The sequence below is a fragment of the Nanorana parkeri genome, unplaced genomic scaffold (assembly GCF_000935625.1).
Source record: "Nanorana parkeri isolate BGI_ZX_2015 unplaced genomic scaffold, ASM93562v1 scaffold1329, whole genome shotgun sequence".
Lineage (NCBI taxonomy): Eukaryota > Metazoa > Chordata > Amphibia > Anura > Dicroglossidae > Nanorana > Nanorana parkeri.
Genome location: NW_017307597.1, coordinates 421,337 through 435,207, shown reverse-complemented (window position 1 = coordinate 435,207; position 13,871 = coordinate 421,337). Strand labels below are relative to the sequence as shown.

Here is a 13,871-nt window from a genome sequence, read left to right as displayed (position 1 = left end):
GGGGTGACTTTTTCTAACATATTCAGCATACGCTGAGAATGCCAAGTTGAGAGGACCAGGAGACCACATTATAAGCTGTTCACAGTCTAGCAGTAAAACGACTGCAATAAGTATTAAAAACTGCTTATAACTTCTTGCCGCAAGTAACTATGAAATATTAACATATTAAAATGCAATATTTTATATTTATCTACCTAAAAGGAAATGATAAATTCTTTTTAAAATTGTATGTGAAATGAAGAATATATACAAAACACTACAAAACAGTCCCTATGAGGTTTCCTCATTTGGTTTACTTCCGAGGTGCAACAGACATGCTTAGAGTGAGAATTCCCAATATGCGTTACATATTTGATGCAGTATAAGATAGCATTCAATCTTCTCATACAGTACACAATACATGCAATACAATCTATCCTATTTTTACAGGTATCGGCAGCAGAAACACTGTCTACATACTATTGCTCATTAATTCCCAGACCACCCCCTAATCTACCCTAGGGAGCCAGGGAATAAGAGGCATATCAGATATACATCTAAATCTTTAATACATACCAAAACAGACTGTTACACCAACAACTTCAAAGATGACTGGTTACTTGATAGAGTTGTCATAAATAACACAGAATAGGACAAGCTGGTAGTCACACCCCCATGTCTCCTCAGCAGCCAATAATCAGTTTATGCATTTTTATTGCATATGAAAGCTTAGCCATGCTATATCCCATCTCTTTTTTTTGTTAATGGGTCTCATTACCATGCCACAATGTCTTTATGCTCACCGGAATAATACTTCTATATGGGACTTGCTATGTGAATATTCTATGGCAGAGGTCCCTAAATGGAGGACACTGGTCCAGACACGGGCCAAGGGGCGGTTCTGTCTGGACCTTGATTTCCGACCTGCACTGGGCTATGTCTGACAGTGGATACCCCGGCCTCCAAGATGAATAGACGATGACGCACAATCCTGTGCTTGATCCTTGGTACATAAGGGCAGTAGAGACCTCAAGGGTCTATCAGACCCCTGAGAAAGAGAACCTGTCACCTCCAGATGCTGTCACATAGCATCTTGTTGGCACCTTCATGATAGCAAAAGTTAAGTGGAAAACAAAATTTTAAAAAAGTGATAAAATAATTAAAATTGGAAAAAAAGATAAAAAAGTAAAAAAAAAAAACAACAACTTTTCTGCCCCCACCATCTTTTCTGAATGAATGAATATGTGCGCGCATGGCATGCACGTGTATTAAAAAAAAAAAAAAATAGTGCGATGTGACGGGGTTGGCCCATCAGCACTGTGCCTGGGAACACACACCAGCAGCTGTGTGTTGTTGTGCAGGTGCTGGTGTGAATGCAGCCTAAATGGCAGACCGTGGTACAGACACAGACTGAGTGACTTTCTGTCTGTACCGCAATACAGACCTCTGCTCAATGAAAAGGTTACTCACCGGACCTGCTTGAATTTGAATTCACTACCCTGTTCTGTTCTATGGTTGAATGCTCACACACTACTCCAAGCAAAATGGCTGCTACTAAATCTCTGTATAAAACAGAATCTCTCATCAGGGAAGTTTACAGCCTTGTTCTCCCAAATGACCCCTCTCAAGGGGACAAAGAGAGACTTGGAAGAGCCTGGGAAAGCCTGGCAGGCTTATTTTTTTCTTCAGTGGGGGTATGTATTCATCCTCCAGGAAAAAAAAAAAGGTTTGTTGAAACTGTGCCTCCAAATGTATTTTTAGAATGCAGACATTGTGATCAGATTCCCCAACCCAAGGTACAAAAATCCAGGAAGTAGATCTAGGAATTAGTGACTTTAATGATGTCACTGAAGGAAATCAACCCTAGTTGGGCAAATAAAAAAATATGACACACGAAAAGGCATTCGGCATTAAAAAGTACTGCGATGCATAACAAAAACATGTGTAAACAAGCTACAATGCAAGGTAAAAAGTACAGAAAAAAGTGAACGCGGATAGATGTGAACCTAGCATTATCCTTCTGTATGATTAAACCGCAACTGAAGCCAAAACTTTTTTTTCGTTCCGGATAGAGTGGAGAGGGATTAGAAAACCTGTCAGGTTTTTATCACGGTCTCCCTGTTATGGAGATTCATCCTCGCTATTTGTCCTGGTGACCGTTATCATTGACAGTGAAGGAAAATCCCACATTTTGGGTTGTCATCAGAACAGGAATAGGAGGAGAAATCTTCCAATGGGGACACTAGTTCTGGTGACTGTGAAGACCTCCTCTCACCTACTGTTGTGGCTGTCAGACAGGAAGTAAAGGAGAAACTCTCCAGGGGGGCATAAATGGCAAAAAAGCTGACAGAGGTTATAACCTTCCCTTACTCTATCCAAAACTAAGGAAAAAGTTTTGGCTTTAGTTCTACTTTAAAGGCTCCTGCTGTTTTATTTATTTGTGTTATCGATTGATCCTGATATAAAATGTATCACACTGGACTGTGTCATCTATTTGTAAATACAATTCATTTTAAAAAGAAAAGTCCAGTTGAATCTTGTAGCATGTTTTTTGGTTCATGAGTTCAGTAAATAGGATGACATATTTGTGCACCAGGAAAGACTTTTCTGTCATAGAGCATGATCAAACCCGAACGGACACCAATTTGTCAAGCATGGTTTACTAGTTTTAATTGAAAACCAAGTTCTTTGTCCCTCAGTGTTTCTAGGTCGGGTCTTGTCACTGGAATTCCACATCCAGCACTTGCTTCTGGTAGGATTATTCAATACATAAAATGATAAAGTATTGCATGATAAAATCCCCCTCTTGCTGCAGAGCAAAGTTTAAAGATCTGTTATGGATGGATTACATCTGGTGTAAATAAAACAATTTGTGAATTTTGTTAATCAATTGATGAATACTGAAGCATAAAATAAAAGGATTGTATTGAGCTTCGTTAATTACATGTGAATAGCCATGCACTTAACCTCATTACTTCCTGCACTCAGAATAGAACCGCAGGAATCTATTCCTAATGACTAACCTTTGTGGCATTTCCTACAATGCTATTCTCTATAGGTCACCTCGGAATTATATCAAACACATTGAAGTCTAAAGCAATTTTTCTGTTCAATTGCTGAGAAATGTATACATAGTGATTATACATTATTCATTTTCAGCATTAGTTACAAAAGGCTTGCTTCCCAGGAGCCCCTATTACTGATGAATAAGTATGCTATTGTGTCCTTACTTGTATTTTCTACATTATTAACTTTGATGTATTAAACAGACCATTATAGAGTGTATATAGAACCAGTCACATTATTCCCTGCCTTAGAGGAGCTAACAATTGAATGTCCTAACCAAAGCCATTGTATAGAACACAGAAATCCAGACACTCTAGGGACACTTTGTCAGAAGCCAATGTTTCTGCAAAATGTTAGAAGCAGTGGCATCATTCAATTTTACTGGTAAAAGCATGCATTTCTTTTTGCTTTAGGCACCCTTCTTTATAGCAGGGGTGGGCAACTACGACCCTCCAGCTGTTGTGGAAATACAAGTCCCATGAGGCATTGCAAGATTGACAGTAACAGGCATTACTCCCAGTGGCAGAGGTATGTTGGCATTTGTAGTTAAAGCACAGCTGGAGGGCCGGAGTAGCCCATCCCTGCTTTAAACACTGAGATAAACCCAATCTTTTTCACCATATGGCTGCCCATTCTTGAAGTTGTTGGAGGTGGATCACTACATTTTTCTCTAGTCACATTTATGTCTTATGACAGCTCTGCCACAAATAATGAGTACTATAAGCAACGCTCATTGTGGCGTAGTAGCAGTTGCGTAACCAGAGTTATGGGCGCCCGGGGCAGAAATTCTTTCCCCCCCTAGGGACTGGGGCCCTACACCTTCACCGACCCAAATGAGACTCCCAACACCTGATACTGACTTGCCAGGGACCTCAAAAGGATCCCAACATCCGACACTGAGCACCCCTCCCTCACCACCCCAAATGGACCCTGTCCCCAACATCCAATACTGACCATCTGGCCTGCTATACCCAGGACCTCGATCTCCGCCCGACTGACACAGTCACGGCCTTTCAACCCCCTGCAGTGAGTCAGAGACTGTGGGAGGAGCCTGAGTGAGGAGTGACAGGAATGTGAGACTTCTACCCCGCCCACACATTGAGAGAGTCCAACTGGACACTGTGCACAGCGCGGTAATACAGAACGAGAGAGCCCGCCGCATCCCGCCTCTACCCCGACTGCTTCACGCCCCTGTTCGCCGGGCCCCGCTTGTAGTAGTGTATGGCCAGCTTTAGTGCAGAGGGACACATCCAGGAGCCAGCATACTTTTTTTTAGGAGCCAGCACCGTAAACAACTAGAGAAAACCTCAAAGATAAGTCATCAGCTGTCATTTTTAAGAAGCATCGGTGACCCGGCTCCTGGCATTTTTTACAGCTCTGCTTTAGGGAAGAGGCTCAGTACACAAAAACTACACAATATGAACGGTTTTTACCTGCTAAAGTACTGCACTTGTATTTCTGTGCAGCTACTTGTGTGATCCAGACACTCCTATCAAACAACACAACTAAATCCTTGAGCTCCACTGCAACAGCAGCACAGCTTGGCCAAGAACACAGGTCAAAACTCAACAATGAAGGAGTAGCAGCACACAATATCATTGCTCTGTTCACTCTGATCTCTCCTACTGGCAGCAATTTGACTGTAAGTACATGTGCATTGCAGCCGATTCTGCTTTGTCTCCTTCTTGGAGTCTGAGTGCTGCTATAAGGGAGAATACAGAAGGTTGACAGAAATACAAATTGAAGGACTTACTCTAGCTGAATGCACAATCCATAGTTGCATGAATACATAGTTGCACTAACAGGTGCTTTTTATATTTGTTTAGAGATCAGCTTTAATTTAAAAAAAAACAACAACCTTTAGGAGTAATTATAGTAAATAATCTATGCCTATATATCTATGCTCCGAGCACTTTATTAGTCACCACTGTTCTTGTATTACATTTGTTCTAAGAGAAACCTATTATTTAGTGTTGACACCCAGGTATTTACCACAACTTCGCTGTATACAAGTGCCATAGTTATCAGAGGTAGTATATAATTTACACAAGTATAAAGTACAAGTATATGGAGCTCAGATACTGTTGCTGTCTAGTAGCTGTTTTGTAAACACAATTGGCTGTGTTCTAAGAGGAGCTTTCTTTTTTTACTTGCAGAGAGAGACAAAGACAATACATGTCAATGCCTACACTCACTGTAATTAATGGTAATGTGATGCACATTGTGCAAAATATAAAAGATCTATTAATACAAAAACATGAAGACCATGAAATTAGACAGCGGAGTGTGTTAGAATCATCAATCAGTTCTATCATTACAAATGAATCTTAACTTGTCATTGAAACATTCAAACCTGCATTTACTCTTACATGCCTCACCCTACACACCTATTCCCAGCTCCTAAGTGTGCATAAGAGAATCAAAAACAAGAACATCCTTTCCAACAGGTATGGAGGAAGCTACAAAACACCTGGAAGGAATTTCCTGCCACCTCCCTGTCTGTTGTGACACCTCATCCCCCAATTTCTTGTCTGGGTTTCATAGGACGAGGAAGTGAAAGAAAATCTCTCTGTTGGGGTCACCTAACAGAGGTAACAGCCCTAGTTTGGCTGGAGTTGAACCTTAAGTTTCTTTCTTTGTATCTCATCTCTACAGGGCCGGTGCTAGGATTCGTGCCTACACAGGCAAGATGTATTTTTGTGCCCCCCTCCCCGACCCCCTGTAAAAACAGGGCATTTTGACAAGTACTTGTACTTGTCAAAATGCCCCGATGTTTGCGCTATGTTTTTTTTTTTCACTTACCTTCGGTGCGGGAGAGCAGCAGCGAGTCAGCGCTGGTCCAGTGGGAGGAGCTCCAAGTGGGGTCCCGCACCGAAGGTAAGTGAATCATTTTGACAAGTACAAGTACTTGTCAAAATGCCCTGTTTTTTTCCGCCCTCACCCTGCAGCGCCGTAAGGCGGCCGCCTGACTTGCCTTGCGGTAGCGCCGGGCCTGCATCTCTAAACTCATGGTCTATCAGGCTTATGTTACAGTGTTACCAACTGTACAGTCTGCCTCTTATTCCTGCTCCATCTGATTACTGCAGGAAGGATCCAGAGGTTAATAATGTTGGGATAACTGGCCTGGAACTCTTCTTCTGGTCCCAACTTTTAAAGTGATATTAATCTCAGGCGTTAACTTTTAACAATACATTCAAGTACCTTATCTATTAACAAAAATGTATCTTATTTGTGTATCACTCATCTATAGATCCTCAAATCATGTCAGAATTGGTGCTGACACTGTCCTTCCTTCTGGAGGGTGGCTACTTTTGTTCCCCATGGTCCCTGTGTGTTGTAAAGTAGCAACCACTCCAAGCTCACTCCTGTGATGGACTACAATCTCATGTTTAGTTAGGTAATTTGCATTGAGATTGTAGTCCATCACAGGAGAGAGCTTGGAGTAATTATTACTTTACAACAAATACATGGAGCATGGGAAACAAAAGTAGCCACCCACCAGAAGGACAGTGTCAGCCCAATTCAGAGATGATTTGAGGATCTCCAGCCGAGTGATACACAAAGAAGCTAGATTTTTGTTAATAGTTAAGGCACTTGAATGTATTTTTAAGATTTAACTCCTGAGTTTAGTGTCACATTAAAAATGAGAGTTGGGACCAGGAGAAGAGTTCAAGTTATGCCAACATTATTATGCTCTGGATATTACTGGCAATATTAAAACCATTAAACACCTTTAAGTGAACTTTTGTTTTGTACATGCGGGAAACCAAGCACCAGGTTCATGTTAATGGCAGCCCTATGAATTGTAACATTTACCTTTACTTTCCCCCCCCTGACACTTCCTTTGGTTGCCAGAAGTGAAGAGAGGAAACCTTGTGTTGGATCCAAGTTGGGACTTGTAGCTTACACAGGGATGAACCATGTTAAATATCCCACCACACACATGACCGATGTACCCCTTATTTGTGCTATAGTGCTGATGTGATTTGGCGGATGGTGCCACATATATCCGAGAAGTAAATATGTCACCAGCAATCCAAGGATCTTCATTCAACGTCAATAAAGGCATTATTGGATGAAGAGCCTTGGTGTGCTGGTGACATATTTACAACACATGGATGAAGATGCTCTCAGCCTCTGTGTGACAGTAGTGAGCGCCTGAGCAGCCAATCTCTAAGCGCCAGCGCTGCCACATTGGACAAAGGGAATTGAGTCACATGCTCCCTTATACCTGAAAGCACCTTATAAGTTATCTCCAAGTATAGGGGCATTTTTATTCCAATAATATGGCATTGTGTTGGGGTTTGGTATTTAAATGAGACTTGTGAATGTCTCTAGCCAATGTGGTCTCCATAGTCACTGCCCATTTCTGGCTTCGCAGGTAGGATCAGATGCTGTGCCCCTAATGCCTATGGGTATAATTAGTCACTAAACGGAATGCTAGTGGGTGGCTCTGTAAACAGCTGTACAGCAATCGGTATTAGTCAAGTCCTGCCATTTTAGTAAAGCACTGTAATATCTATTTTTCCTGACCTACAGGAAGCCTTTTCCACACAGATTATACATCTTCCATAAGGTAGTATTGAAAACATATCTAAAACAGTTTTTTTGAGGACAAGGTATATAGTAGTAATTGCTTATCTGTGGCTCCCATTTTTCTTGTTTCTTAGGTAGGGGTATTTCGCAGAGCCTGTGAAGATAGAGTAACTCACAAATATCAAAATCCCTGGTAAGTCCTACCTGACTAAAGACTAAAAAAATGATTGAAGTATTGATTGATTGAAGCCACCACAATTACCAGAGTGCTATGTATGCTCAGGAGCTACACTGTGCTTGTAACTAAATAAAAATACCAAAACTATTGTATTCAGCAGTTCTATTTCCAGGTTTTTTTTTCTTTTTCTCCAAAATACCTTTAAAAAAAGTATATCTAAAGGGTTATAACCCCTGTCAGTAGTTTTGTTTTTTAAAGATATATATAACCAGATTTCAATTTTTTTCTTGTCCCATGCACTCGACAGGAAGTGAGATGATATCTTTCCAATGTGAGGGATATCCCGTAGACAGTTGTCACAGAAACAAGTGTCCCTATTGGCTTATTTCCCCTCTAATCCTTTCCTAGTGGCACTCCAAAATGTTATATCTACCCTCTCTCTGTGACATTGGTGATTAGGACAATTTGTGAGAGTGAAACAAGGACACAGAAAGCAATAAAAACCTGACACTTGTTCTGACCTCTAACCACTTTATCCAAATATAAAAGAGTTTTGCCTTTAGTTACATTTTAACCATATATACAAGCAAGCATTAGCAAATTTGTTGGCACCCTTACAGCTCATTGAAACAATGCTTCATTCCACCGAAAAAGTGATTGTCTCATGTACCTGCATACAGTGTCTGATGACGAATTTCCCCACGAATCGCTATCGCTCAATTCTGCAAGTAATTCTAATTTACTATCGCTGTTTTCTAGCTGGTCTAAAACCGCTTTTGACCTAAAGGGATGCTTTTTGGATGCCATGGACGTTCTCAAGTTTCCAGGCAGAAAGAACAGTGAAAGAACAGTAAAAGTGCAGGCAGGGCACTTGACAAAGCTCTAGGGACAAAACTGAAGTGAAATGATTTGATACAGTAATGTAAATTATAGCAGATTACATTGTATTGTGTGTATTCTGTTTATATGGCATGTTTTCACTTTTGAATTTCCCGCCGGCTCCGCCCCCCGCTGTGACGCCGAAAATGATACTGAAAGTCGGATGCCGGCATCGGCCGGCCGCGTACAGCAGAGGACACCGCGGGCTCGCAGGGACAAGGTAAGTGACACTTTTGCACAATCCCGAGTGTGGCTCGGGGTTACCGCTATTGGTACTGAAAATTAACCCCGAGCCACACTCTGGAATACCGCCAGGGAGGTTAACAAGCCACAATACTTATCTGTGCAAAGGACATTCTCACATAAGACAAAACCAGAGTTTTTTGGCAAGTCACATTCGTTTTATATACAGACAAAAAAAATGAAGCTTTCAAAGAAAAGTACACTGTACCTACTGTGAAACATGGAGGAGACTTGCTTATGTTTTGGGGCTGCTTTGCTGGCATGGGGTGTCTTGAATCTAGGCAGTACAACAGCAAAATGTTTCCCAGCACACTCACCAGATAGTCTGCTAGTGGTTAGACAGGCTTTTTTTTTGCAGGCTGGTGAGTGTGCTGGGAAGCTTTTTGGTGTTGTACTGTATAAAGCCCTTCCATGTGCACCTTCCTTTAAAGCTGGTTATGAGTTGATGAGTGCGTTTTCCATTCGTTTTGCTTGAATCTAGGCAGGACACAATGCAATTACAAGGCTATCAAGGAACTCCAATTTGAAACATAGTCTGTTTTGTTTTTTAATTAAAAACATTTCTTTTTGATTTTTATAAAATATGGAACACACAATGATGTGTAAGTTTGCATATTATTTTAGAGAAAATTGTGGGTTTGTTTTTGGGTGCCAACAAATTTGTTCACAGCTGTAAGTACCTATCTTAAAGGAGAATTATGAGGTGGGTGAAATGCACTCATGCCCATAATTAGAGCCAACGTGTGACACTGAAGCTGTCACAGGTCAGCTCTATTGATTGGGAACAGAGCGATCACATACTACCGATTGCTCCGTTCCCGATCTTCTCCTTGCAGAGAGCGGTGACTGGAGAGACGGATGGGCAAGGGGGCAGGCAGAGCCAGCTGTCAACCAGGAAGCGGCTGCAGCGCGGATCTGCGCTGTCAGCATATAGTGGGCAATAGCCGACTTTATGTTGAGTTTTGGGTCACAGGAAAACATTAGTATATGTCCTCCTGTGACCCTAAAGAGAACTATGTCTAAAAAAAGGTTGGTCCAGAGTTCTCTTTTAACCGTATATAACAATTTTATAATGTACAGTTGCTACTGTTTTATAAACACTTGCAATGTTGTGCATTTTTATTACAGCAGAGACATACCTTTTTGAATCTCTCAAAATATGTTTGAAGCAGACTATATAAACAGTATTATATATGTGTTTTTGTTTATTGGTATGTTTTTATGCAGACTATATTTTGTGTCCTATATATGTTTTTGTTTATTGGCTATTAAAACTGTTTATTTGTTATATATACACACACACACATATATATATATATAAATACGTAGGTCTGGCTTGGTGACCGCAGAGCTCTCCCAAAACGTGTCCTCACGGCTCCATGTCCAGGCCACACCCCCCTGCTGTGCTAGTTTAACAGAAATGGCCAATAAATACATTTAGTGCATTGTGCTTTTAAAATGATCTCTAAAACGAATTACTGAGCTGATATATACAATTAAAATGACTTAAAAACAAACATCCTTATATTTATTAGTACTCTTAAAGGCACACTCCTGGTGAATTGCACGTGGTAAGTGTTACCCCAAAGTTGTATATATTATTGACCACCAGTGTTAATGGTCAGAAAAAGCTTTTGCTAATTTCTCCACATCCTTCCACCTGAGGGCTCTCTTTCCTCCAAACATCTGATTGAAACCCCTCACAAATTTCTCACAAAGTAGCATGTCCATTGAGACTGCTGTTATGTGCTCCTGGGAAAGATTTCAGATAATTCTTTGAGTTTGTAGATAAGAGTCCAATACGAATAACAACTATTTTGTTGTCTTCATATTGTCAGATTGATATTAACAATAAAACATTAGGAACTCATAACATGATGGCTTGGCACTCTGTCTTACTGACTGATCAATTTGGGAGGCAACCACATGGTGGGGCACCGCCTCCCCCCCCATTTTGTTTTAGAGTTGCAAAAGTAAATCCAAAAAGCCTAGTTAGCACTTCTTTTCTGACTGCTGAAAGATTAGAGTTCAGCGTCTCATACTTACTTCTTCATGCACTGACATTGTGTCCATACTGCTACATTGAGGCTACAACCTGGATGAGTATAATTACCTGACTAAACTCTTTTTCAATTCTACACAAGTTAATACCAATTGACAAGCTTTATGCTGATCAGCGAGAGCCATTTTATTAGTTTATATCTGCAATCATTTATTGTCTCGACCACGTGGACTGTTAAGAAACTGGTTGCTGACATCTCCGTGGCTTTGCATACTGTTTGGGATTTACCAATTAAGCTTGAGTTCATGGATTGAGCTACTTTGGCAATTAGATATGTGCATTCCATTGCCTGTGCGGAAAGTCTTATACATACCGCTGTCAAATTCCTTCTCAAGGGAGGAATCTGGTTCAATTCTAGCAAGGCTTCATTCCAATTGTCCTCCGGGTTTAAACTCATCTTATAGCTCTTCCAGTGCACTTAGTTCCTTCTATGACCAAGGACTACTAACATTTAAATCATCGATTTTGCAATTCTTATTTTCGCTACATACCCCATCCTCAGTCAAAGCAGCCTTAGATTTTCCAGAATGGATTAACCTGAGAATAACTTTTCTAAAAGGTATAAAAAAAAACTGTATAGATTTCACATCTTCTGTCGACTTTTGTCAAAGGAACTGCTCAAGTCAATGGGGGCCAGGCTGTTTAGCATGGATGGGGCTGAACGAGGAAAAACGGAGACTGTATGGCCAGCTAAAGGCTACATCCTCACAGGTGTTGAAAGGAAAGCTGGAGTGCTTGGAAAATAACTATAGTGTTTGTAAACGTTTAGATGTTTTGTAAAAGCAATGACAGAAGGGAAATCATTTAGAGATAGAATAAACACTTGTTGAATGCCTTACGACTTGAATTGTGGCATTATGTTAAATACATATAATGGGCAAGATTGGATCAACTCAAAGCAACGCGCTGCAAACACAGTCTGATTTTAGCGTGTGCTAGACCATTTATTTTTATGTTACAGAACAGGCACCAGCTTTGTACAGTGTTTGGAAAGCTTCAAAAAAGACAAAGCACGCTCCTGTACTTTATTACCTTGTAGGAACTAGGCCTAAGAGTGAATGTGAAATAAATATCGGGTCAAGAACAGAGAATGCCATCTTTGGGAAAGAATTGTGCTCTGATACAAAATAGATGCTTTAACTGTTGCTAAGCTTTGGCTAATAGGAAGCAATTTACAGAGAAGTAATACAAGTTAATGTTTGCTGGATTAGTGACCATTACACTTTGGTGGAGAATGGAGATGGAGCATTGTTTCAGCAATACCTGAGGGAGTGAGGAAATGAACATTCATGACATTCCTGCCTTTTACACATTACCCAGCACTGTGTTTTGCCAGCCAGCTAATGGGCCCTAGGGTATAAAATATCAATAGAAACAGTCATGGTTGCATACTTTTTTAAATATATGTGGAAACAACACAACACTGTCAAGAAATCTTTACAATCTATGGTTTGTGCTGTGTAATATTCAACAATATACTGTATATATTGTGTATAGGACTGTATGGAAATCAAAAAGGTACACTACTTCCCCATAGGCACTTGTATTTGTGCCTGCAGATCCCCTAAATCACTTATACCTCCACCATGTTTAATATAAGGCATTTATAGCCAATAGCTTCTCCATATATCCTCAATTGCACTGCCATTATCAAACACGCTATTCATGAAAGTTTGTCCCCTGTTTGAGCATTTATGGAGGGGGCAGACAGAATTTGGAGCAATTGCCCATGGCAACCAATCAGCTTCTCTCTTCACTTTGTTTAGTTAAACTTTGAAAGTGAAAGAGAGAGGCTGATTGATTACTATGGGCAACTGCTCCAGATTTTGTCTGCTCCAGTTTTGATAAAGTCCCCCCCAGTGTGTGTATTGTGTTTTTTATTATTGTTATTATTCATTATATTATAGCGCCAACAGTTTGTGCAGCGCTTTAAGGTAAAAGACTAGATATATTCATGTGAATGTACCATCAAATGCTTTCATACTAATACAACCCTATTGAAGGAAAGATTTAGGGTCAGAGATCTGCTTTAATTAAAATAATCACAGCATAGAATAGGCAGTTGTAACTTTGGAGCTCTGGCGCACTGTAACAGCTAAAACTGAAAACCAAGACTTACATTCTTTCCACTGAACTGGTAGTGTTGACACAGAAATTGATGACTAAGGTTCTATAAAATTATGCAAACATATCAGAGAGATTAGTTTGCAGAATGGTTTTTGACTTCAGCCTCCCAGTGACTGGAAACACAAGGAATGCTCTTGTGTGCAAGAAAAATATTTATGTTTAATTTGACTTGTCTGTGTGGATGAGAAGCCAGATGGGATCTATTAGGAAAGTGTCTATGATGTCACTGGAAGGAAAACTGGCAGCCTGGGTCGGGTTAGGCTTTTAGCACCATCTGCTGTTAGAATAGCTTCCTTACTGGGCATAACCGGAGAAGAATCCATATTTAAAAAATGAATCCAATGAAACTGAAAAATGACAGTCACATGGCTCAAAATAAAGATCCTTATCCTTGTGTTACTGAGCCTATCACATGTTTTAGATAATGTTTCCTACACAGACCCCTTCTGTGTAATTACTCAAAGTGAAAGCAATTTGTTTTGTAATATTAAAAAAAATGATTTCTGAAGCTTTCACTCTCACATACCATGTGTATAGGTAGCTTTATCTAGATTTTATAAGCATAGATGGATGTTTGAGAGTTTAGATTTAAGGGGCATTACTAGGGTTGCCACCTTTTCTTTCAATGAAACCCGAACACTCTAGCGACGCATAGAGATTTTTTGGGGAGAATGAGTTGCGGTTTATTCATATGTAAATAGCGCCGCCCATTCATATCTAAATATCACAGTCAAGATTATTTTCAGTGGGGGGGCCAGTAGCCCCTATCTTAATTTTGGTTGCCCTTGTTTCCATGACATC

General features: G+C 40.3%; 1 protein-coding gene across 1 annotated transcript in view; it reads left to right on the top strand.

Moving 5' to 3' along the window:
* Positions 1–13,871, top strand: part of CUNH4orf45 (chromosome unknown C4orf45 homolog) — a 30,833-nt gene that overhangs the window by 8,039 nt on the left and 8,923 nt on the right. Inside the window, exon 3 of the mRNA XM_018569392.1 lies at positions 7,716–7,774. Within this exon, the coding sequence (XP_018424894.1) occupies positions 7,716–7,774 (59 nt within the window). The remainder of the gene's footprint in view (positions 1–7,715; positions 7,775–13,871) is intronic.